This window comes from Branchiostoma lanceolatum, chromosome 6 (genome assembly GCF_035083965.1).
Source record: "Branchiostoma lanceolatum isolate klBraLanc5 chromosome 6, klBraLanc5.hap2, whole genome shotgun sequence".
In the NCBI taxonomy this organism is placed as follows: domain Eukaryota; kingdom Metazoa; phylum Chordata; class Leptocardii; order Amphioxiformes; family Branchiostomatidae; genus Branchiostoma; species Branchiostoma lanceolatum.
Window position 1 is genome coordinate 8,254,219 of NC_089727.1, and position 22,347 is coordinate 8,276,565.

Consider the following 22,347-nt stretch of genomic DNA (forward strand, 5'->3'; position numbering starts at 1 on the left):
TCATAAGGCCACAGCAAGTAATTTTTATGGATGACATCAGCGCGCTCATTAATTTTCGCCTGATTTCGAAATAAAAAACAAGAAATTTCATTGCCCTCCGACGGTGGTCAACATGCCAAAAATTGGCAAATATGTTGTAAACGTTGACAGTCAAAGGTGTTTCATTGCATATGAATACCCAGTGTAGTTCCTGCCCATGATGGTATAATAACAAGCTGTTTTCTGCATTTGTTCTAGCAAGGACATTATATAAATAATGGGGGGGGGGGGGTCTAGTTAATTGAGCTGTATACACAAGGTGTTTCATCGCATATGAATTCCCAGTGTAGTTGCTTCAGATGATGGTACAACAAGCTCTTTTCTGCATTTGTTGTAGTTAGTCTATTGAGATGTATACACATCTACAAGAACATGTTTACATTAAATGAAGTAGGTTTTATATTATATATTAAACCTCATTGGTTGAATACAGGAATAAGAGACCTGTTGGTCATGATATCATATTTCGTCGCCTCAATTCTTGTTTAACGAGACTTATGATCTCAAAATTTGAAAATATAGGAATCTTGTTTTTTTGGCCCGCCTTGTTTTTTTTTCGCCCTATCTCATTAATTTTGGAGTCTGCGGAGGATGTCATCCATAAAATTTACTTGCTGTGGCCTAATCCTTTAGCTTTTTTTAGCTTATCAACTAAAACAGAAACATTAAAGACTTTGGTGCGAATACAAAATGTTTGTATCGTGTCATCATATTTTACATCATTGTGCGTCAGAATCTATACTTTTCTGCTTGTTTTGCTGTTTGTTCATTTGTTTGTTTGCTTACTTGTTTGTTCGTTCGTTCGTTCGTTCGTTTGCTTGTTTTTTTTTTTTTTTGTTTGCTTGATTGTATGGCTGAGTCTTACAGTTCAATGCGTTGTCAGACTCTTTGTTAAAGCCATGCCTTCGTGATGTTTGCACCAGTGAACAAATACAGCCAAAATCTCGGCAGATAAAGATAACAATCCCTCAGTAAACTTCTCCAAAGGTTATAGTTTAAATGTCATGTAACCAACGGCCTTGGACGGGCACAGAAAACAACGGCATAGCCGTAGGGCATGACCAAACTACCAAACGTTTGTACAAAGGTCTTTCTTCTTGACATAATGCAACACAACAATACGTTTGGTTATGTTTGAGTGGCTTGTGGATTGTAATAAGACACCTCTATGGCAGATTTGGAAGGGATGTAAAATGGGCGTTCTGTGTTCTAGGAGGTGCCTCGAGAACGTTAAAGATGAAGTGCTGGTAACGTGCATGTCCCTGTAAAGATATACCCTGCTACTGAAACAGCAAGGAAACTTACTGACGTATGTGCCACTAGTCACTACAAGGGTCTGAAGGAACGATGATTAATTTGTTAGAGGGGCTCTTTATGATTGACTCCAATGCCAAATCGTGATATCTAAAGTGTCCTATCAAGTTACTTTATGTACTGGAATCCGATGCTGTTATGTCATGTTGAGTGATCTTTACAGCTGACTGAGCAGTGAACAAAACAAAGTAAAACAGGCCTGTTGGGGGAGGGGGGTGACATATCTAATTCTCTGATCTCATGTTTCCATTAGTCTAACTATTTGACCATTGGGGCACCACAGAATATATGACAAGTTTTCTCCAACGTTCTCGGTTTTCTGATTTTTTAGTGTTTCACTTAGTGCCGTGCCTCTCAATTTTCTGATGTTCTCCCATATCATTTGTTGCCTACCCATCTTTCTTTCTATCTGTCTTTCTTTCACATTGAATTCCTTAGCTATGAAGAAACTCGACAAAACCAATGATTTGTGTGTATCATAACACAGTGATTTGCAATATCTTATACACTAGTTTCCATTCTTCGTTGGTATTTCTTTGTTTTCATATGAATGTGCTAGTAGGATAACAGAGAGGATAACAGACGCACCCTTTGGATTAAGGAGGCCGTCTGGATAAGGAAGAAAAGCACCAGTGATGAACCGAGACGAGGGGGGGTACAAACTTAGCCACGTTTTGGACAGTGTTCTCACCGCAAAAGCGCCACCTACATCGGCTACTTATAGCGGTAAGAAGCAGTACTCCAGTCAGAAGCTCTGATGAAGGTGTCTGACAGACACCGAAACGTTAGCAGGTGAGATTACCTGGTTGTGTAAAAAGAATCTCCTATACCCTATAATGTGCTAGTATTCAGAAATAATTCCATATAAATCCTAGGACATACAACACCCTGAATGTTCTGGCTAGTTGTACAAAGCCCTAATATCTTGTGCCAATATAATCCCCGGCCTTTCTGTGTAAAGTGCTCTTTCTGTGGTGTGAGCAACCTCTCACACAAGCACACCATCATTTCCTCTCATATTCAGGTCGATGACCCGGCTCATGTTACAAAAGTTGATGTAGGGAAATTATCTAGTAAATAAACAGCGACCATGTAGCAAGGTACGCTGTTTTTTCAACAGCAACATACTGTACGTACAACCATCGAAGCGTTATCTCAAAAAGAATTCAAACGCGTTGTTGCAGTTCCATTAAAAGCCGTTGGGATCATAGATTATACGAGTATAGTTGACACCTTGATGCACATGTCATATATTTCACAGGTCCATTCACAGCTTTTCTAGTCATTATATGACGTCCACAAGCAATTTAAACCCGCTCACCGCGAATGATTTTCATATACTACTTACACAGTAATTTGCAATATCGTATACTTCATTTTCCATGCTTCGTTGAGGTTCTTATAATTTTTGTATAGATATGCAACAAGATTGGCTTTGAAAAAATAAATTGCCATGGCGACGGTAGTTGTTGTTGTTTTCATTCATACTGTACCCTGCTTAGGGCACTGATACTGAGATAGGTGGTGCTGTTCATACGGGATTTCCAACGAAAAGGGCTGATGAGTACCTGTTCTGTTGGACAAATACAGACACATACACACACACACGCACACACACACAGACAACAACAGCACAACTACATTCTATCATGCATAATCCCACCACCAGAATGAACATCATAGAGAAATAAAAACAACACTCGGTGCTCACCGATTCCCGTACCTCGATTTCCTTCTGCTTGGGTTCCCACCACAACAATGACCATTCTACTCTGACAGGACTGCTGTTTACATCAATGCCACATAAACCAAAATCTACAATTATTACAAATTCTAACATCATACTTATCCATTTACAAACAGACACACCACACGCAATGCAACAGCATCCTTTGAACACTTATGGCTCATGCCCCATAGACATCAGGAAGGTGAATAGGCACGATGTTACTACATGTATACGTTGTAGCTTAGGAATTCGTGCCAGGAACTTCCTGCTGACTAACATTCCAAACACTCCAGGACCTACATGTATGATCTACAAATACCTGCATGACACACATTCTATCCTCTGCATTCCTGGGGCACCCCTGACCTAGATACCAATGGAATACCAGAAGGGGCATGGATGACCCACATTCCACCATTCCAGGAACTGAGGTCATGAACTGAGTAAACTGAGTAAACTGTGCATACCTGGGGATGCTGCACTACAGATCTCTCAAACGTAAACCCAATTTTTCGAACCGGCGGATTTACGTAACCCGGCGGATTAATGTTAATGGCGGTTACCACAATGTCGGCAACCTTTGACACTGTCAGACCGTGATTTGCTCTCCTCTTAGGGTCGATGACCGTACGTGTTGATGTAGGCAGATTCTATCTAAGTAAATAGCGACAGAGTAGCAAGATACACTGTTTGTACAACATTAACTTATAAACCAACAGTGCTGATGTAGGTTACTCTGGGTTGACCTTACCAGGGTAGCCTGAGTGTCACCCTAGTTAGGTCTACAACCATCGAAGTATAGCCTCCATAGCAAGCTCTCTGGGCCTTTTAGGGGCTTATGATACACTTTTTGCTGATGACTTCTTTTTGTACTGGGTTGTTTGTGCAGCCAGTCCGTAACCATAAGGCCTTATTATATGGTTACCGCTGGATGTACAACGGAACCAGTACAAGAAGAAGTCATCAGCAAAAAGTGTATTATAAATTAAACCCAAAAAAAAGACTCAGAGAGCCTGCTATCCGAGGCTAATCGAAGTGGACGTCATCCAAAAGATCAGACATCCGCTATACTGCAGTACCATAGAAAACCGCTTGGGGAATATGATTCATATTGCTGACACGTCAAATATCTTACAGAACCTCGAACACAATCACACGACATTTTCTCTCAAAACCGGTTCGATGACAGTTTGTTTTGTTTTGTTTGTATTGCGTATCCGTTAAACCACCTCATGGCGTAACACACCATGGTTTGTACAACAGTACAAGCTGCATACCCGTACGGATTCATTTGATCCACTCACACAGGAAAGGACCCCTACTTCGTGTTTGCCAAAGCTATACTCTAAAATATGTTTAGTTTGTAACTGGGCGATCATATATACTCGTGGGACAAATACACCACCACAGAGATAGAGATGATAGGATGGCGTGCCCTACATATACTACTCGATAATTTGAATTAAAGATGGGGAAAAGAGGCACGAATTGGGAATGAGAAGAGACGAAATAAAAATTACGAAAAGGGAGTTTGATAGGGAAAGACATGAAATGAATGAGTAAGTGAGTGAGTGAGTGAGTGAGAGTGAGTGAGTGAGTGAGTGAGTGAGTGAACGAGTGAGTGAGTGAGTGAGTGAGAGTGAGTGTGTGAGTGAGTGTGTGAGTGTGTGAGTGAGTGTGTGAGTGAGTGAGTGAGTGAGTGAGTGAGTGAGAGAGTGAGAGAGTGAGAGAGTGAGTGAGTGAGTGAAATGTTTTTTGGGGTTCCACGTCTTTTTTACTGTTAAAAAACGACCTACCCACATACTAAATATCGCTGCGATCCATCCAGAGGTTCTTAGATTATGCTGACCACAAAAGCCGGAAACACAGACAGACGAGCACAAAAAACAGACACGCCAAAAACTATACCTCGAGTTTTGAAGGAGGTAATAAAGGCGGCCATTAAAAAGAGGGACATGTATGTGTGGCTGGTTGTTCCCTGTGGCCTAATGTAATGATCTCTTCCGAGAAACACCTCGGACCTCCTATATCCCCAGTGATTCACCTCGCTGGTCACACAACTGGGTCACTACATGGCCGTAAGCCAACATACATACCCCAGTTGAGTTGTTCTGATGAGTGAACAACAATCTCGGGGCAACTTAAAGATATCAGAAGACGAGGGTAAAACTAACAAGAAGGTACTACAAAGAAAGACTTAAAAGCCTGGTAACCAACTCATGGGCCTGCCATACCGTTGTTTTACTGGCCCAGTCCTGCTAAGCGTTGGCTTTTATTTACAATCGATCTTTCTGACAGCTGAGCTTTGTTAGGTTTTTGCCGTGGGCTGAGTCCCACCCTGCCCGCCAGCTAACATGTGCGGGCGTGCAACCCTCCCACTACCGAGGAGATCCCAGGAAGCTCACGGTGGGTCTATATACCTGTTCGGAGAGTCTGTCGAGTTAAAAAAAAGATTGAGGCTTGTCCATTCACACAACACATTTCTTGAGAATAGTGGATCGTAAACAAGAAGAGAATAATTCACAGTGGACAGTGGATTGCTCATTCCTCGATAAGGAGTTGATCAGTCGAAAATTTGGGTAAGTCAAAAGACTTGGAAATCGTAGTTTAATTTTGATGCAGAATGACTTCTACCGACACAGCTGACGTTTCAAGTGAAGAATAGTGGAGGACAATGGCGGGTTTGTGGTTACATCATCTTTGACGTGAGTCAGGAAACCAGACAACCGTTTTAAAGGTCAGATTCAACAGGTTGTACCATGCGGGCACTGATAACCTCAAACTCAGCCTTCGCAGCAGGCATTTATTTTAGTGTTGCCAGTCCTTTTTTTACCTGCGCGAGGGAGGTATTGTTTTGGTGGCTGTGTGTGTGTGTGTGTGTGTAAGGAAACGAGTGATTACCGTGCTTGGGTTATGATAACATTTGGTATTCTAGTAGGTCTCGCAACCCTGAAGTTGCCAGTCATGGGCCTCCTAGCGGCTTCCCTTGTCCTTGCTGTTCCCGCACTGGGTTTTTTTTCGGAATTTTGGTGGCTGTCGTTTTCAAAAACACCTGCCGCCGTATATTTAGTATGATAAAATTCAGGACGTATTTAGCTGGAGAAAGAACAGCAATGTTAAAACGCCCGCTGCGGAGGCTGTTACCAAGACTATAACCCACCCACCTTCATGAATAACAACAGAGCGGGCATTCTTTTGTCTAACAAAGACACAGTGTTTCTCGTCCGCAAGCACTCTTCTTGTAATTATCAAAGATTAAGTTATTAATCCCGCCAAATGAAGGGGTTATCCAGGTTAGCGTTAATTGTACAGGCACTAATCAGTAAATCTCTTATGCTGTGTAGAAAGAAATTGTCTCATTCACTTCATTGAAGTGTTTTTGTGAGACGACTTGCAAAAGACAAAAGTTTGGAAACAAAAGACAAATAGTTGCAAAATACGTCTGAAAAAAGGGATGTAAAGATAGCAGAAATATGATCTGCTCTATAACTGGTAATAGACTTTAAAGATAAAGATAACGCTTAACCCAATATGCAGTGTGTACAGAGAAAATTGATATAAAACATCTACAAAGTGCCGATATACAACGTAAGGTTTTATACATGCCAAACGGGATTTTTGATCAATGATTATTAGGGGGTGGTGTTACCTGTAGCACAAGTAGCTCACGCTCACGGTTTGCCCGGAGTGTTCTTTGAAGGCTTCTGACTGACTGGACGCTCTGAGTGTGTGAAACACGCGTACGCCACAACATGTATACCTACAACCCCAGCCACCATAGTGGCGACGGGCTTCGTTCAAGCGGTATCCCGGAGAAACAACCTTACGTCAGGTCGACTGCCATGGCTCCAGCAGACAGAAAGGTAAGAAAGAGAAGAATAATTCAAAATGCGACAATACATAGGTATCCGGTTTCTCCTTTGTTCCCACCTGGTTGAGACAGTCGGTGCGTACACAGCGAAAACTTTACGTCTGGACATTTTGTCAACAACCATGAGCGAAAAACGTACAGAAGTTGTCATTATCAAGTTGTTTTAAACGAAAGCCCAGGGAATGTGCGACGCCGGTACTGGTAACTGTTTCCTTGGCTATATCCGTTTGGCTTAGAATGTCGGACCGTGGGATCAGTTTTTGTGTGGGGAAAAAGCTAGCTTGTGTTGTCATACATATGTATCTGGAACGGAATGTTTGTGACAATCACACCGTGTACAAATGTGCGCGGTAACACACATCGGACTATAACACTCCCCGGGTAGATTCAATCTTCGCTTGAGTACTTTTAAACACAGCCCATGGTGTACAGTCCTCGAGGGCTGTGTTTAGGTTGACCATGTCCTTGGGTTGACTTTATATTCTTTTTTTATGTATCACGATAGTCAAGACTCTACTTTTATCTTCTGATCTGTGCCGCGGTTCTACGTTGAGGCTTAGGTCACATTAAAATCAAAACCCATAGTCAGTTGACACAGACGACATTTAAAGACTAGCAGGCAACCTCGCGGACCAAATCCCAACAATAGATTACATAGCTTACAACTAACTCCCAACCATGGTCTTGGGTCTTTTTTGAGGCCATGGTCGGCTGTGTGTGACAGCGACTTCACACAGATAACGATCATGGTTACCTTAAGTTCAGCGTGAGAAAAGACCACAGACTACAAAACACACCAAGGTTCATTGGTTTCCATTGTCCTGAAACAATGACGTAAATGGCCGTTACCATAGCAACAAAAGGTACGGTCACATTCCACAGAAGCGGCATTGTCCCATAGCCTTCGTCCTATCAGTGCATCGAACCTTCTTTATGACACTTATCTTAATAATTAACCCACATCATTAGACACATATAGGTTCTCTCCGGCCAGCTTATATCATCAATAAAGATTTCCATATCATCATCACAAAACAAAGATCTTCTATTGTTACTTTAAAATATGAAGAAGAAAAATGTTTCACAATTCCTTTGTATTTCTCGAGGTTAGAAAAAATAGGTCTTAAGCTAGATCTAGGGTTTTTCGGGGTCATTTAAGACGGTGAAAGACTTGAAATGAGTCATGATTGTAGTTCTCAAGGTTTTTCTTTTGCTGGACCTAAGCTTCTTCTGGATCATTTAAGACGGTAAAAGACTTCAACTGCCTCATCATCATTAAATCTGTGAAGGCCATCTTCATATTTGTCCTTACAATTCAGGGCACGGACATTGAGGGAGTGTAATTAGGCGTCATCATGCGACACTAGATGGTTCTGCAGCGGTCTAAATATGTACTTTGTTACATGCATATGAATGTACAGAACAATAACAAACCACAGTTCGTGTCTCTAAACGAGACCTATTTCTCTTACCATTCTAATTCCGGGCTTATGTTTCACGGATAGTAATGCATTGTATGGTTTTGATATGACTAACTCAAACAGTACGGGTATCAAGTGAGTCAAATGTGAAGTTGAGAATCATATCCATATGGCCATCGAACACACATAATGATTAAATTCATTTCCTGCTGTTGCATTTGGCGTTTGTTTATGTGCAGTTTCAACAAAACACCGTGCACTTGCCACTTTTTCCCTCGCACATGTTTTACTTCCTCTCATATACGATTTGACGTTTATTCTTTCTTCTCCATGAAATGTCAGGTGATGGAGGTTGAGATGAAGGAGAAGGGCCGGCCCGCGGAGCCGGAGGAGCCGGAGAGGGAGCAGTGGGGGGCCAAGATGGACTTCATGTTGTCTATGTTGGGGTACTGCGTGGGACTCGGAAACGTCTGGAGGTTCCCCTACCTCTGCTACAAGAACGGTGGAGGTCAGTTGTTAATCTATTACAAGTATGGCAAAGCCTATACTGTTTTGGTTGACGTTCATGGGCGCCGCCATCTTGCATTTTGACGTCATGCCGCGGCGCCATATTGTTCCTGGTTTGATTTTGATTCCCCGAACAATTGTTGTAATTACCTTCATAGGCTACTATCGGTTGTAATAACTCATGAGGCGTCGCGAAAATGTAATTTGCATACCTTAAAGCTTTAAATCTCGCAAATTTGCATAACGGAGTTCTCACTTCTATTTTTGAATCCGACAGGCGCCTTCCTTATCCCCTATCTCATCATGTTGACGTTTGCTGGACTGCCGCTGTTCTTTATGGAGCTGGCCCTGGGACAGTACGCTAGTCTGGGCCCGGTCACCATCTGGAGATGCGTGCCTCTGTTCAAGGGTAAGTCTTAGCCTCCACCAGGCCTTCCTGCGGGGGTAAGGGGTCGTAGACATTTGCAAAAAATGGGAATAATTGGTCTGGAAAGTCAGTCCATGACTGCGCCTGCTAAATGAAACCTTATGGTGGCTAAACTTCTCTGTTAAATACTGTCCCTAAAGCCGGCGAAGTTAGTCTCTCTGTTTACGCAGCATGGTACACAGTAGAAAGCTATAGTATAGATGAATGAACTCAGAGATAGAAGACTGTTAGCGTCATCCGGCGGAATGTATAACGTTACAAACTGCAGTACTGAAATACCGACAGACAGCGACACATATAAGCCAAAAAAACAATACTCTCTTGGGTGAAGAGATAGAACTTGCAAATGCAAAAGCTAGCAGAATGTTAAGATCTCACCTGCACTAAGAGATGTCTTGCGACCACACGGTGTTCTCATTTCATTCATTCATTCATTCATTCATTCATTCATTCATTCACTCACTCGTTATTTCTACATAATGTATTCTTACCATGAAAAATTTGTTCTAGAGTTCATATATATCTTTTCCCTACAGGACATTGCTTCCAAATTCTTCATGACTTTCTCAGCATATCTCTATCTCTTTGTCGATGATATAGATAACACGTGATTTTCTTTGGTTATAATTCAGGTATCGGTATTGCCATGTGCATCATGTCCGGCTTGGTGTGTATCTACTACAACATGATCATCGCCTGGTCCCTGTACTACCTGTTCGCCTCCTTCACCAGTATGCTGCCATGGCGCACCTGTGATAACTGGTGGAACACCCCCAACTGTGTGGAGACCTCTGCTGTGGCCAACGCGACCAACAAGACGGAGAATTACACCAGGATTAGTTCAAGCGAGGAGTACTTCCAGTAAGTGTATAACATACAGACCGATCCCATGTCCCCGCCCACCTCCGTCAAAACGCAGACACTTTAAATGTTGACACTATTCATTAAAGAAACCAAAAGATTTGAGTAGCCGACCCCCCATCCTACCAGTCTTGTAGTACCTGCCCACATATTTATCTGTTTAATGATTTCAATTTTCTTACATTTCAAGATTTCTGTCATGTAGTTTATTTGAGATTATTTGTTACTCTTGAGCTTTGCATGTCCGCACCTGTTTTTTTCATTTTCAGTATTTTGTAATATTTGTTTTGTACTTCTGTACTGTGTTCTGTCAATGACGACACGAAAATAAGCTGTAAGCTTGAGTCTGTCGTCATCATGTCATGTATTTAAATGTTGCAATAAAAAAAACAATAAATAAAACGCAGACATGCAAAATATACATTACTCTCTCATTGGTCGAAGCGCTAATTACCATTCTCTGGCATTGGTTCAACTACATGGAAATGCAAAATAAAAACACAACTCCCTCATTGGTCGAACCGCTAATTGCCCTTTTCTCATTGGTTAACTAAGCACAAGATACACGAGAACACGGGAGTTTATCTGCATTACCAGGGAAAGTCGCTAGGGTGCCAAAAATCTAATCATTTCTTTAATAGTACATGGCCTAACCACATCATGACGATCCATCTATAGCTTCTCGACTTATGTTGCTCAACCACAAACATATATCCAAACGCTACCAAAAACATATTGATAACGGGTGTTCTCGCTTGTCTCAGTGAGCGGGTTCTGAAGTACACCGTGGACTTGGGCAACAACTCCACGGCCAGGGGGATCCAGCACACCGGCACCATGAGCTGGGAGCTGGCGCTGGTCTTGCTGCTCGCCTGGATCATCGTGTTCGCCTGTCTGTGCAAGGGAGTCAAGTCCTCGGGGAAGGTAGGAGGTCTTCTGTATTTTTTGGTATCCTGATTTGTTATGATTGTTTTGTATCCTTAGTTATGATTTTGTAAGGGCTCCCTTGGAAATCGGTTACTCAGTTAACTGAAGTTACCACCCTAAAGATGTATAAATGAATAAATAGATTACGTAACGTTACATAATATACCCCGCTACGTTTGGGGCCGCATTTCAACACCGCACTTTACGTTTGGGACCGCATTTTAACACCGCACCTGTATATACGTAAATATTTTGGGACCTCATTTGTAAGCAGCGACACCTATAGCTGCATTGCAAAGTGAACCAGTCAGAATTGCCCCGAGGAAGATGACAAGCGGTCACCGAAATGTCGGTGAAATAAAAGTTGGCTGTGTACAAAGAGTACTTATTCAGTGACTTTCAAACCCGACTTAACGATTCACGAAGGTCTTCATTGTGAGAAAGGGATATACAGTAATCTGGTCTTTCACTCACTCACTCACTCACTCACTCACTCACTCACTCATTCACTCACTTCCTCACTCACTCACTCACTCACTCACTCACTCAATAATACGTTGGCTACTGCTTCATTTCGGATTGTGACGTAAAGCCGACGGCCCCGTGTACGAAAAAGCTTCAGGCGTTAGCCTCAAGCGTCAAACGTAGAAAAACCCAACACATTTATCGAGAAGAGTAGGGGTGATCTGGTGTGGAGGGCTTAGAGCGCGAGCCATAGCGAAGCCAAGTGTATATTGCACTACCACTAGCTACTTAGAAAGGTTTACTTTTACCCTTCTCACTGTTTTAGTTAAACGTTGGTTATAGCCGACAAACCGGATGTGACGTAAGAAATGACGTGTCTTATCTCGTTCCCAGGTGGTGTACTTCACGGCCACGTTCCCGTACATCGTGCTGATCATCCTCCTCATCCGCGGAGCGATATTACCCGGCGCCAGAGAAGGGATAATATTCTACATCAACCCGGATTTCAATCGGCTCAAGGATTCGCAGGTGTGTTATCAAGTAGCTACGTATACCCCTGGCGCGCAGTTGAGTTTGAGTTTGAGTTTATTGGGATCCACAATTTAGCTGAACAGCTACTCTTCCTGTGGTCCAAACTGACTGGACAAAACTAGTAAATAGTAGTAGTAAATAGTAATAGCAGTAATAGCAGTAAATAGTACTCTAGTACAAGACGTGTACCAAAAGCCCGTAAAAGGCTTAGGAATTACTTTCTCCAATGTGCAATTCAGCTGTATAAAAAGGCAATCAGTAGCACCATCAACACTTAGTCACTACCTGTATAGGTTTTAACTGCGCAATGGTTTTCCGTAATGTTTTAGATTGATTTGCTTCACATCAGTGGGGTGGAACAAGCCATTGTTATGTCGCATAGGACGAAATAGACCCCTTTCCAAATACCGCGGCCATTTTGAATCTAGCGCGGGCGCGCGTGGTTCGAGCGCGGGAAAAGTAAACACCCGGTAAGCCCACGGCCGCGGTAACGCGTCCCCAATGGAAACCAGCGTTGAGTCATCTTCTGCGGCGCGATGTTCTCCTCCTCGGTGAAATCCATCGATATATTTGCATGGCACAAGTAGATAATATTGTTGTGGACACTTGGACTCGATATCGGCTAGTAAAATTGTGAATTTCGGCTACTTTTCCACAGTTCCTGCCGGGCTGTTGAGCGCGCGCTACAGTGATAGAATGCTAATATGTTAACACCGCGTGCTTGTAGTTTCCCTGATAATGTTAGCTAAAGTCGAGAAAAAATCCCACAACACACACACTTTTCGGGCTGGGATCCTTGTAGCTACGTAGATAGAAATATACAGAGTTTTAACAGTTGTGGCCGTAATTTAGACGATGCTAACTTCGCCTGGGAAAAAAATACGCGCGTTGGAAGCTCGAGGGGGTCGTGTGTTCTGTCAAGCCTTTCTTTACATCGCTTCGTCCGGAGATATTTTACACTTCCACTGGATAAAATCCCACAAAATCGTGAAAATGTAGGCTTGAGCTCAAGGTCCTTTTGGTTAGGAATTTAGCAGAGTTTTGGCGGCTTCTTTTGACGCGTTTTCTGAAATATCAAAACCTAAAGTACGTGAGTAGAGATGGAGTGTTTTCACTTTGCGCCGTAATATCTTAAAATTTCCGTCGGATGATATTACAGAAACATGAAAACATAGGCTTGAGGCCTTTGCGAGTATAAATTTGACGGCATTTCGATGGCTCCTTTGACTTTGACGATATTTTAGTGCCAAGATTAGCGTGAGAAAGTTCGTAAGTGAAGCAGGGGGCGTGTTTTCTTTGTAGCGTTTCATTACATCACATTTCGTGGAAATATTTTAGATTTCCGCAGTATGAAACCCCACAAAAAAAGGGAAAATATCGGCCTGAGGTTCTTCAGTCCTCAAGCCAATATTATCTAACTTTTTTTTGGTTCCATCCAACCAACAGATATCTTAAATATTGCCGCGCAAAATGATTTAAAGAAACGCCACATACAGTGGAAAACACACCTTCACTCACGTACTTAGAGTCTTTAAGACTAAATTCTTGGCATCCAAAAAGATCGTCAAAAAGCCGCCGGAATTCTGCAAAATTTGAGAACATTGAGCTAAAGCCTATATCTTAATGTTTTTGTAGGATTTCATTTGGCGGAAATATAAAATATTGCTGAGCGAAGTCGATGTAACGCAGCACAGAAAACACGACCCTCCCCCAAACTCACGTAATTTCAAGACGATGTTGTCATTGTCACGACAGTCAGGCTCAGTTATATTCATACCTAAACGTAGCTACAAGGATCTCAGCCCGAAAAGTGTATGTTGTGGGGGATTTTTTCTCGACTTTAGCTAACATTATCAGGGAAACTACAAGCACGCGGTGTAAACATATTAGCATTCTATCACTGTAGCGCGCGCTCAACAGCCCGGCAGGAACTGTGGAAAAGTAGCCGAAATTCACAATTTTACTAGCCGATATCGAGTCCAAGTGTCCACAACAATATTATCTACTTGTGCCATGCAAATATATCGATGGATTTCACCGAGGAGGAGAACATCTCGCCGCAGAAGATGACTCAACGCTGGTTTCCATTGGGGACGCGTTACCGCGGCCGTGGGCTTACCGGGTGTTTACTTTTCCCGCGCTCGAACCACGCGCGCCCGCGCTAGATTCAAAATGGCCGCGGTATTTGGAAAGGGGTCTATTCGCGTGTGTTGCCCGCGAGATCCTTACCGAACAGAATTATTTCAAGTCTACAAAAGATATCGAAAGAAATACTGTTTTGACATCTTTTAAATGCTTGTGCGGAAGTAAAACACGTGAGTTTGAAATCTTCGGCCAGCATTGATACGACTTTAGACTGCGAAGCAAAGTGTACTGAAGAATTGTGCGGTTTCTATTTCGTGACAGGAATATGGCGCGTTAGGTTATTTTTCTACAACTTTCATTTTCACTGCAGCTGTGGAGTCCTTTCGCGCCAAGCCCCCGCGTGTATCTGTCATATTATTACCTTCGCCGAGAAGGTTATGTTTTTATATTATTATTGTATTATATATATATAAATGTCAAGCAACGACCCTGGCGTACCGGTCTGTGGCCTGTCCTTATCGCTGCGTTGGTGCTGGCCAACCGTCAGTCAATCAGACACTCGACCTCCAGTTATTGGAGGGAAAGATACTGGCCAATCAACCTTGCCTGTTGACCGTTGACGACGACGTGGTTGGTTGATGAAGGCTTGCCTAGCCTGTGCTAACACAGCGAGATCGTAGGCCGTTACACCAGGACCGTTGCTTGACATATGCAAGCAGCTAGTCCGTCATGAGAAGACGATGATATGCGACGATGCCTTTATATATATTTATATTGAAATTTATGTCGATTTCTTTTCTTGGTCGTCTAGGTCTGGTACGATGCGGCGTCCCAGATCTTCTACTCCCTGGGAGTGGCCTTCGGAGGAATCTTGGCCATGTCCAGCTACAACAAGTTCAATAACAACTGTCACAGGTACGAGCACTTAAAAAGCAAACCATTTTGTTTCTCTAGTAGCTATACATAGATTTCCCGCCTTCAGTAACCGCACATGCGCATTAGGTCCCAGAGGCCAATCCCCGAGGACGTAGCTTTCCGCTCTGTGTAAGAGTCTTTGTTGTGAATACACGTGGTTCTGCAGACGTGTCTGTTTGTGTATCTTTCCCTGGATTAGAGGGAATTTTAACACACTCTTCCTCTCGTTACGTACGTTGCATATAGGCACAGGAAGACTTGTAAAAAAAATCGGAGACAGTTGTGATATGAGTTCTTCCAGAACTGTAATATTGGGACTCTTACAAAGCTGATGATTGTGCACGTGTATGTACTTTTTACCTAATTTCTTTGTGGTCAATCCTACACTTATATGCGTGCATTTCCACACAAATCGTAAAAACAGATAATGTCTATCCAAAATTCCTTGGCGACACCCCAGGGGCGAGCCAAATGGCTATTTGTAATCACAACTTTCCGGTGTAGTCTTGAACAAGATAACAAACAGTGAATGTTGTGTTGTTCCGCAGGGATGCTGTGTTCATCGCTCTTGTCAACTGCGGAACCAGTGTGTTTGCCGGCTTCGCCATTTTCTCCTACATCGGGTACATGGCCCACGAGCTGAAGATGCCGGTTGGGAAGGTGGTGGCCAGCGGTAAGGGAAAAACAGCCATTCCCCTCTCTAACGAAAAAATGTAACTTGACAGACTGCATACGAAATTCATTTCATGCAAATCTTTCCAAACTTTGTATCCAACACAACTCTAGCCAATAATTGAAGATATGGTATCTATACTCTTACCACTGCAGCAATCCAATCATTCATTACTTAAATCACCACTACCGGTACTGCCCACGGCCTTTACAGCCTCCGCAATGTTACGAGATAGAAGGTTGCCTACTATACTACTTATCATGCATTGTTACAACTTTTTCACACACAGGATCTGGTCTGGCCTTCATCGCGTACCCTGAAGCCTTGACCCTTATGCCGATATCACCGCTGTGGTCAATCCTGTTCTTCTTCATGCTTCTGACCCTTGGGCTGGACACTCAGGTACGCCAGCTCTTAACCCTCAAACACCCGAGTGGGGTCATTTTTTACCCCAGGCGTGGATTTTGACGTGCTATTTGAACATGTTTGATCTGAAAAAATTCCTTCCGTGACTTTGTTGGTAGACATCTTTTCTAACCTCTCACAATTTTCTAGGGAGATGGGCACAATACTGTTGACGTTATATAGGAAAGTCTGTGTTGAGTCCGCTGGGGTAATTTTTGACCCCAGCAAAAATGATGTTCTGTTTATGAGACTAGCCTGGTTTCAACCAAGTCCCGTGTCCGCTCGCCGCCTGTAACGGCTATCCACCCGCGGGGAGGGGAGAGAAACCCCCGGACAGCTGGAGTATGCGTTATACAGACTATTTTTGAGACCTGCCCTCTGTAACTCCTGAACTACTTATCGTATGACCACCACATTTTCAGAGGATGATGCACATTTGAATTGGTATTATCATAACAAATTTCATGTCATAATGACGTAATATGACGTCATTATGACGTAATTTTACGTGATTCTATCCGCCATCTTGGATTTTCACGGATGACGTCTTCAAATCAGCATAAAATATCAATGTTGAATCGTAAAAGATACATTGGCCTACATAACATGATAACAATGTAAGAAAGTACATTTGGCGTACCAACAAAGCCTCGAAACGTCATTGTTTGAACTGAAATTAGCAGATTTTGTAAAATATGCCTGTCAAAAACCCGTTGCCATGGCACCACGAAAAACGATGAACTTACTTTATCACTTTGAAATTTTGTAAATGAAATTTTGTGAAAAGCCACCAACTTTGGTGGCTCTCGCGTAAGCCGTTCATTAGTTATGCAACATGAAATTTGGCGTGGACCTCAAAAATCCCCTCCCGGTCTAGATAGGAATAGTTCAAGACGTGGTCCTTCTGATCTTTTTGCATAAAGTATGATAATGGACGCGAATTATTTGTATCTAAAGATGTCAAAACATTCCTCTTACATTGATGAAGCAATGTATGGATAACAATCAGTGAAAAAAGTGAAAAGGGAGATTTTACTGAACAAAACATTTTGGGGTCATTTTTGACCCCGCTCAGTCATTTTAGTCGCAAAATTAGGTTCGGGTGTTTGGGGGTTAACAGCATGTGTAAAGATCAGGCACTAGGCTTCAAGTCGTTTCGTTTGTATTGCATGCTACGGGATAGACAGAGAAATACTAAACTGATATTCACCCTACCTCTGCTTTCAATGTCACCATCGTGAAAAAGTTCATCATCATCGTAAATCACTGGATTTGTTCTTTGTGTGCAACCAAGTGTTTTCCCCTAGCCGACGTTTCGTTTCGACCATCTGGCACCTTCCCTGGGGGCTGGGGTAATACTGACTGGGTTTGCTTCGCACTGCAACTAGGTGTCTATATCCCCATCATCACGGTTCATGACTGGAGTTGAAATTTCGGATCCATGCAGCCTCCTTAATCGTTGGATGGTACCATGGTACCAGGCTAGCCTATCTAACAATGTTCAGCATTATTTGTCACAATGTAATTTCACCACAGCCCTAACAATTTTTGTTTCCACACAGTTCGTGATGTTGGAGACCATCGTGACCGCCTTGTCCGACGAGTTCCCGACTCTGCTGCGACAGCACAAGACCTGGGTGCTGCTGGGGATCTGCATCTGTCTGTACCTCCTCGGACTCACCCAGTGCACCCAGGTAACGCGTCACGGGACAATTTTAAAATCTAACCGTCTTCTGATAGCGAGTTGTACTAGCCTCCGTTTCAGACTCCTTCCGGCTGTTTTCTTTTTCAAGTTCTAGTTTTTATTTTCTTATTTACTATTACATTTTTACATTTCTTCCCGACCAGCAATAAGAAAAAAGATGTAATAGTAGATAAGAAAAACGGTAACCTTGAAAAGAAAACAGCCGCAAGGAGGCTAGAGTTGTGCCTGATTCACTGCAAAGTGTAGCAGCAAAGCTCTTTCGTGTCGAATGTCGTATTCTCAAAGACAAATTTGTGTATGTTTGCCTCTTTTGCAAACTCCACCTGCCATTTTTATCTACTCGCGGTTGCTGATAGCTATCGGGTTTTGATTATTTGCCGCGATAGCTATCAGAAAACTGCACGTAGCTAAAGCAAAGACGACCGGTGGAGTCTGTGATTGAGGCTATTTACCCGTATCTAAAGGCAGTGAGCTTCGACAACGATTTGCATTATAGTCGTAACAACGTTTGACTTTTCGTCTCAAATCGTGGCTTGCTCACTTTGACGAAATCATGAAACAGTGTTTCGTAGGCTCATTTAATGTTGAAAAAATTGGGTTTGCTTGTTTACTTATTGGTTATTTATTTATTTCATCTATTTGTTCTATGTGGTATGTGTATAGGCTGGCATCTTCTGGCTGGAGATGATGAACTGGTACAGTGCCGGATTCTGCCTCATCGTCACTGCGCTCATCATGGCCATTGGAATCTCCTGGGTCTACGGTAAGCGCCATGGCAGTTACTAGTATCATTCAATCAATCAATCAATCAATCAATCAATCAATCATTTATGCAATTAATCAATCAATCAATCAATCAGGCAGTCAGTCAGTCAGTCAATCGATCAACGTACCAACCAACCAACCAACCAACCAACCAATCAATCAATCATCTGCGGGCATCATTTTAGCGATTGAAATCCTTTGACTTCATATCGACATCTTTAATTCTGAAGTGCATTCGTTGATTGCTTCTGGGAAAAGTTTACAGCGAGTTTTTCTTATATCATAATAGTGTCTAGCCCCTCCTAATGTCCGACACTCCTGAAGATAGTTACGCCGATCACGAATAACCATTTGGCTCGCCCCCGAGACGTCTTCAAAACGTGATTGCTTTTGTTACTAGTATTAACTAGAAAAGAGCGTGTGTGCCCTTCGAATGTATATGTACATTTGTACATCCATGCTTATTCGTTCGTGTAATTTCTGTAATGTCACAGGAATCAAGCGCTTCAGCGCAGACATCAAGGAAATGATCGGCTACGAGCCCAACATCTACTTCAAGGCCTGCTGGATGGTCATCTCCCCGGCTCTGATGTTGGTAAGTGTCTGAGACATAACCTTTTCTTCGGGGTGGTAGAGTAGAGATCTGCGGGGATGTCCTCCCCCCCCCCCCCCCTGTAGCTCAACTGGTAGCAGCCGCACAGCTCTACATGGTTAGAATTAACTAGAAGACCCCGGTAACCGGTTCAAATCCTGATACGGGCATCCCGGTTGGGGCTGCGCCCGCCTTTAGGAAGGGACGTAAATGGTTCCTGTATTTGAGAAGGTGCCTCGAGCACGTTAAAATAGGTATAAGGACTAGCAACCCCTCCCTGTAAAGATATACTCTACTACAAAAGCAGCAAGGAAACTTTCTGACCTATGTGCCAAATTCCATTATGCGCCCCAATTGGATTTCTATGGTACTGCAGCAGAACGTCCGGTTTCGATTTCGCCTGTGCCTACTGATTGTGGTAGAAGCACGGAAATATCATAAAACTATGATTAAACAGTTGATAGAATTTTGGTGTGAACACAGTTTGTGATCGACGTTTTCTTGTGAATTTCTGCTGATGTTTGTCATGGTCTCCCAACACAGTTCACCTTCAAATTTCTGCTAATATTTATTTTTATGGTCTCCCCACACAGTTCATCTTCATCTTCTCGCTGGTCCAGTACTCCCCTGTGGTGTACAATGGCATCGCGTACCCCGATTGGGCCGTGACCCTGGGTCTCCTCATGGCGTTCTTTTCCATCCTGATGATTCCTCTCGTCGGCATCATTGTGGTGGCTAAGAACAAAGGGTCTTTCACCGAGGTAAGGGCGTCTCTCTTCTAAACGGTTACAGTTTTGTTTCGTTGTCTCTCAGGGCATGGTCGCATACGTCGTGCGATCGGCGTACGATTGCCGTGTGATCGCAAACTCAGGGGGCATTCTTGGGATAACCCTGCATGTGTTCTACAAAATGTAGGTGTCTTGTCACGCCGGAAAAGGCTGTCTTAGATCCTTGTCGGTGATTGGTTGTATCACAGCCTGCTTGAAAATCTCTCCGAATCAAAATCGTATGACGAACTATGACGAATGTGAGCGCCGTAATGTAGAAAGTTATGATGTGATGGAAATGTACACGCAATGAGTTGACGAGATATTAAGAAAAACAAATAAACTTTGATACGATGTGTACTATGGACCAATCCCATAACTTCGGTCAAAATGTAGATATGCAAAACGAAAACATAAAAATGCAAATATCTGACCGAAATGTTGTCAGTCTCTCATTGGTCGAACCGATAATTGCCATACTATCATTGGTTTTATTAAACTGCTAGTTGTGATGCTACCATTGGTTTTATTGAACTGCTAATTGTGATGGACAGTCAGGGTCGGTCCAAAAGCATTGGACTAAAACGTGTTCTCTATTGTACCTCGTTTACTGCAGCGTTTCAAGAAGGCCATCACTCCCGATGAGAAGTGGGGCCCGGCCATCATGAGCCAGGAGCAGAAGGAGTGGAAGAGCACCGAGGGCATCGACAACCCCGCCACCATCTACGACCCCGGCACCATGGAGAACGGCACCGACCAGCCCCCGCTGTACGACCCGCGGAGCATCAACCGCTGAGAAAGAGATACGAAAGTTGACTTTTGACACCACCAAAACCTGATTACCCTTTAGCGTCGTAACATGATAGATGAACCACTATGGGCATACCTTGCCATAGAATCTTTACAACAAGCTAGCCCAATGTGATTTGCGTAAAATGTCCATGCAATTGATCCCCGGGGCAAACGACATATCAAACTTGCAATTGCATTATTGTACACGACATATTTTGGGTGAATATACATAGTACAATATTGTATCATGGACAACAAGGTTACGTTTAAAATTACACGTTGTAGGTGCAAGTATATGAAAGTAGGATTTGCACAAAATCTTTAACAAGTATGGTTGAACAATATTCAATTTTATCTGTATATACGGACCCCTATCTTAGTTTCATATTCGTGTTGTGTACGTGTACATTTGGATAGTTTGGTTGAAAAATCTGGCTGGAAAAAACGCATTCTCGTTTCTCAAGCATTGAGACACTGTAAATGTTTGGTAAGCAATGTACCGACAATCATGTCTTTAAAACTATGCAAGATTCTGCCTTAAGAAAAATAACATATACATAACAATTCTTGAAAGCATATTAAACCCTATAGCCCATACCTTGAATTTTGAATGGACATAGAAAGCCGTCAATGGATTGATAGTCTTTATTGTAGAACCATATATATATATATATAAATATATATATATACCGAAACGTTAGCAGGTGAGATTACCTATACCTGGTTGTGTAAAAAGAATCTCCTATACCCTATAATGTGCTAGTATTCAGAAATAATTCCATATAAATCCTAGGACATACATTACCCTGAATGTTCTGGCAAGTTGTACAAAGCCCTAATATCTTGTGCCAATATAATTTACCGTTTCTTTTTGACCCAAAAAAATATACCCCGGCCTTTCTGTGTGAAGTGCTCTTTCTGTGTTTTATATATTTTCACTGTACCCTGCTTAGGGCACTGATAGGTGGTGCTGTTCATACAGGATTTCCAACGAAAAGGGCTGATGATTACCTGTTCTGCCACAAATACAAACACACTCACAGACCTAGGGCCTCCCTGAAAATCAGTACCAAGCCACTGAGGGAGCTACCCTAGTAAAAGAATACAGAAATAAATAAATGGATCTGAGTGGTCATGTATACATAAGCCTCGCACATCTGGTCCACAGATGTGGTTGCCTGTCTAGGTTTTCTGTCCCGGGGGTGGGGCTGCATGGCTTTCTATCCTTTATACTGCTGACTAACATTCCAAACATCCTATTGGCTTAAAATGCCTGTGGACAAATGCCTATGCAATTTCTAGAATATTTGCAAACTGCACACAATACAATATCATTTGGCTCACCACTGAGGCGTCGCCAAAAAGATCCTTAGTAACATCTACCAACATAATTCCACAAGGGTACATAATTCCGCCGCCCTAAACAGATACGTCCAAACATATCTCCAACCCAATGTCTCCCAGTATAATGCACTCCAGTATATCTAAACTTTGCATACCTGGAGATGCTGCACTACAGATCTCTCAAACGTAAACCCACTTTTTCGAACCGGCGG

The 22,347-nt window shown here is 42.7% G+C and overlaps 1 protein-coding gene across 1 annotated transcript; it reads left to right on the top strand.

Annotated features, from left to right (window-relative positions):
* The first annotated feature begins 6,727 nt into the window (after positions 1-6,727).
* Positions 6,728-21,688, top strand: LOC136436397 (sodium-dependent proline transporter-like). The gene is made up of 14 exons (XM_066430358.1): positions 6,728-6,945; positions 8,717-8,882; positions 9,159-9,290; positions 9,941-10,169; positions 10,934-11,093; positions 11,955-12,089; positions 14,989-15,092; positions 15,641-15,765; positions 16,055-16,167; positions 17,733-17,864; positions 18,539-18,638; positions 19,135-19,235; positions 19,826-19,993; positions 20,616-21,688. Exons 1-14 carry the CDS (start codon positions 6,835-6,837, stop codon positions 20,793-20,795), a joined length of 1,956 nt encoding a protein of 651 aa, XP_066286455.1. The 5' UTR covers positions 6,728-6,834; the 3' UTR covers positions 20,796-21,688.
* Positions 21,689-22,347: the final 659 nt, after the last annotated feature.